The following is a 2,500-nucleotide window of genomic DNA, read 5'->3' as shown; positions in this document are numbered from 1 at the left end:
GCAAAAATCTCCCAAAATGTTTGTCGCTGATCGTAACTTTTTATATTCTATATTCACGGTTCAAAATTAATGTTGTTTTCATGTCGTAAATATTTTATTCTCGATCGACCGTCCCGGAAACTTCGTTCTGCTCTTTCTAAAAACTGTGTATCAATAGTTATTTACTTTTGCATCAATATTTGTTTTGCATAAAGCACGCTAACAGAATCTGTACCTTGCTGAGTTCGCATTTGTTAGGGTTCATAGTATTCGGTCAGATGCTTCTGTTTTACGAGGGGTTTATTGTTTTGGTCTCTCATCCTGACACTAACCCCGCCCGAAAGGGTTTAACTTCAGTGAATTTTAGTATTACAAAGCTGTTAGATGCTCAGAGGGCACACTTGTGGTGAAAAGAAGTTGTGAGGGAACTTGAAAATTATCAACATGTCAACCCAGAAGCCAATGTTTCTCGCTTCTCTTTTATTTGTTATTCTTCGGAGACTGGAATGCTGTATTTCAATACCACACAATAGGCTAGTTTCGAATTGTGCAGCAACAAAAGAACAGAGTCGAGGTTCAGGGGAATAATTAGCATTTTGTATTGTTCAGAACAAAGGAAAATGCAAATTATTCCCCTGAACCTCGACTCTGTTCTTTTGTTTCTGCACAGTTCGAAACTAACACGTACCACAGGCAACCCAGTGTATGCTTCACGGAAGCATCTCGTTGATACTACGGTGGTAACTCGGGTCATTATTTTATCATAACAAGAAGAACTTTTAAGGCTATCCCTCTTTCATCAATTACAACAAAAAATACGAATAAGAAATATAAAGGATAAATGAATTTTAAAATATATGTCCAGACTACAGTAATTCATACCAAAACATTAGTTGTTACCAGGAGCTTTATGACCTTGAAAGAACCTTATTCCCGAATGACACAACTAAAAATAAAGTTAAGTAATATCATCTGTAAAGTTTTACAACGCAATGTGATTCAGCGATATGGCAGAGCGATTTTACAATAATTATAAACAAGGTTTTGTCCCTTTCAAGATGAAGGGCATGAAACGTGACAAACTGATGACTGCCCACGAATCATAGCTTACGAAACAGCCAAAAGAAGCGGTGACTCTGGCTTGGCATAAGTGAGGTTGACAGAAAAAATGCATTCAACCTTTTTGTTTTCTATTTTAGATCGGAATAAGTTGCCATCGTTCATCGTCCAAGCAGCACCATATAGACATTTTTTTTGTGCAGTCGGGAAATTTCGCGATGCTTTCGGTCCATAAATTCTCCGATTGTTGCCGAAGACGTCATCTCAAATTAAGACCTGCGTAGGCGAGGATTGTAACGTCCGCCCTACTTTGGATTTTCCATCTTCCGCGTTGTTCTAAACTCTCAGTTAACCCTGGAAACTGAGACAGCCGTAACACTAAAGAAACGAAGTATGGCAGAAAGTCCGCAAGAAACTGAAAGCGTTGAGGGTACAAACAACGCCAACTCATCGACTTCGTCATCTGAGTCCGAGTTTTGCGCTGTCATTTTTAACAACGTTCCGGAATGCTATCCTCCAGACAGAGATATAGAATGTCGCTTCAAGATAAAGAGCTCGGTCAAGCCAAGCTCCAGAGATTGGATTGGGTTATTTAAAGTTGGTTGGCAGTCATCTCGCGAGCATTACACATACGAATGGTCGCCTATGCCCGATATTCAAAATGGCGAACAAGGAAGACCAGTTGCTAATAGGGTTGTTTTTCGCGAAAGGTATTTACCAAAGGCTGATGACGAATTTTACCAGTTCTGTTATGTCACTTATGCAGGAGATGTCAGAGGGGCAAGCGTTCCTTTTCAGATTAAAACGAAACCCATCGAACAAGACGACCTGGAGTGTTGCGAAATTGAGGACGACGAAGGTTCGTCAATAATGATCGTTAAAAACAAAACCGCGATATTAGAGGAGTCCCTTGGCCGGGCCCTGGAAGAGAATGAAACGTTAAAATCATCGAAAGAGACAGCAGAGGCTGATTTGGCGAATGCAAATGAGGAAATTATGCGACTTGGCACTCAAAAAGTTGAGTTGACCACCGCTCTAAAAGAAACCAAGAAAAAATCCGCCAAGCTGGAGGAAACTCTGGCTCAGAAAAGTCTGATCATGGAATCCGAGCAAAGTAAAATAGAAGATCTTGAAAAAAAATTGAGCGATCTGAATGCCATGAAGGAAATTTCTGAGGGGAAAATCAAGGAATTGATGATGATTTTGGAGCAGGAGAAAGCGCAGACTACAGAGTTCGAGAAAAACAAAGAAAAGTTAGTGATTGAGAGAAATCAGTATTTAGACAGCATGATTGCAGATCGCCAGATGATTGAGAAAGTGCAAAATGAGCTCAAAGCCAAGGAAGAGGAGCACAACCTACTGAAAGCTCGATTTATTGAGTTCAAAACCAAAGTGAAGACAGAATCTGTGGAATTTCAAGAGAAGCTCGAGAAGGCAAACAGTGCAAATGCGAGGTTACAAG

The 2,500-nt window shown here is 40.2% G+C and overlaps 1 protein-coding gene across 1 annotated transcript in view; it reads left to right on the top strand.

Moving 5' to 3' along the window:
• Positions 1 to 1,116: 1,116 nt before the first annotated feature.
• Positions 1,117 to 2,500, top strand: part of LOC137967969 (tax1-binding protein 1 homolog B-like) — a 9,222-nt gene continuing 7,838 nt past the window's right edge. Inside the window, exon 1 of the mRNA XM_068814580.1 lies at positions 1,117 to 2,500. This exon is cut by the window's right edge and continues 1,160 nt beyond it. Coding sequence (XP_068670681.1) covers positions 1,432 to 2,500 — 1,069 coding nt within the window. The 5' untranslated portion in view covers positions 1,117 to 1,431.

Source organism: Montipora foliosa, chromosome 8 (genome assembly GCF_036669935.1).
Source record: "Montipora foliosa isolate CH-2021 chromosome 8, ASM3666993v2, whole genome shotgun sequence".
Taxonomy (NCBI): domain Eukaryota; kingdom Metazoa; phylum Cnidaria; class Anthozoa; order Scleractinia; family Acroporidae; genus Montipora; species Montipora foliosa.
The sequence above is the reverse complement of the archived record's forward strand: the minus strand, read 5'-3'. Positions and strand labels throughout refer to the sequence as shown.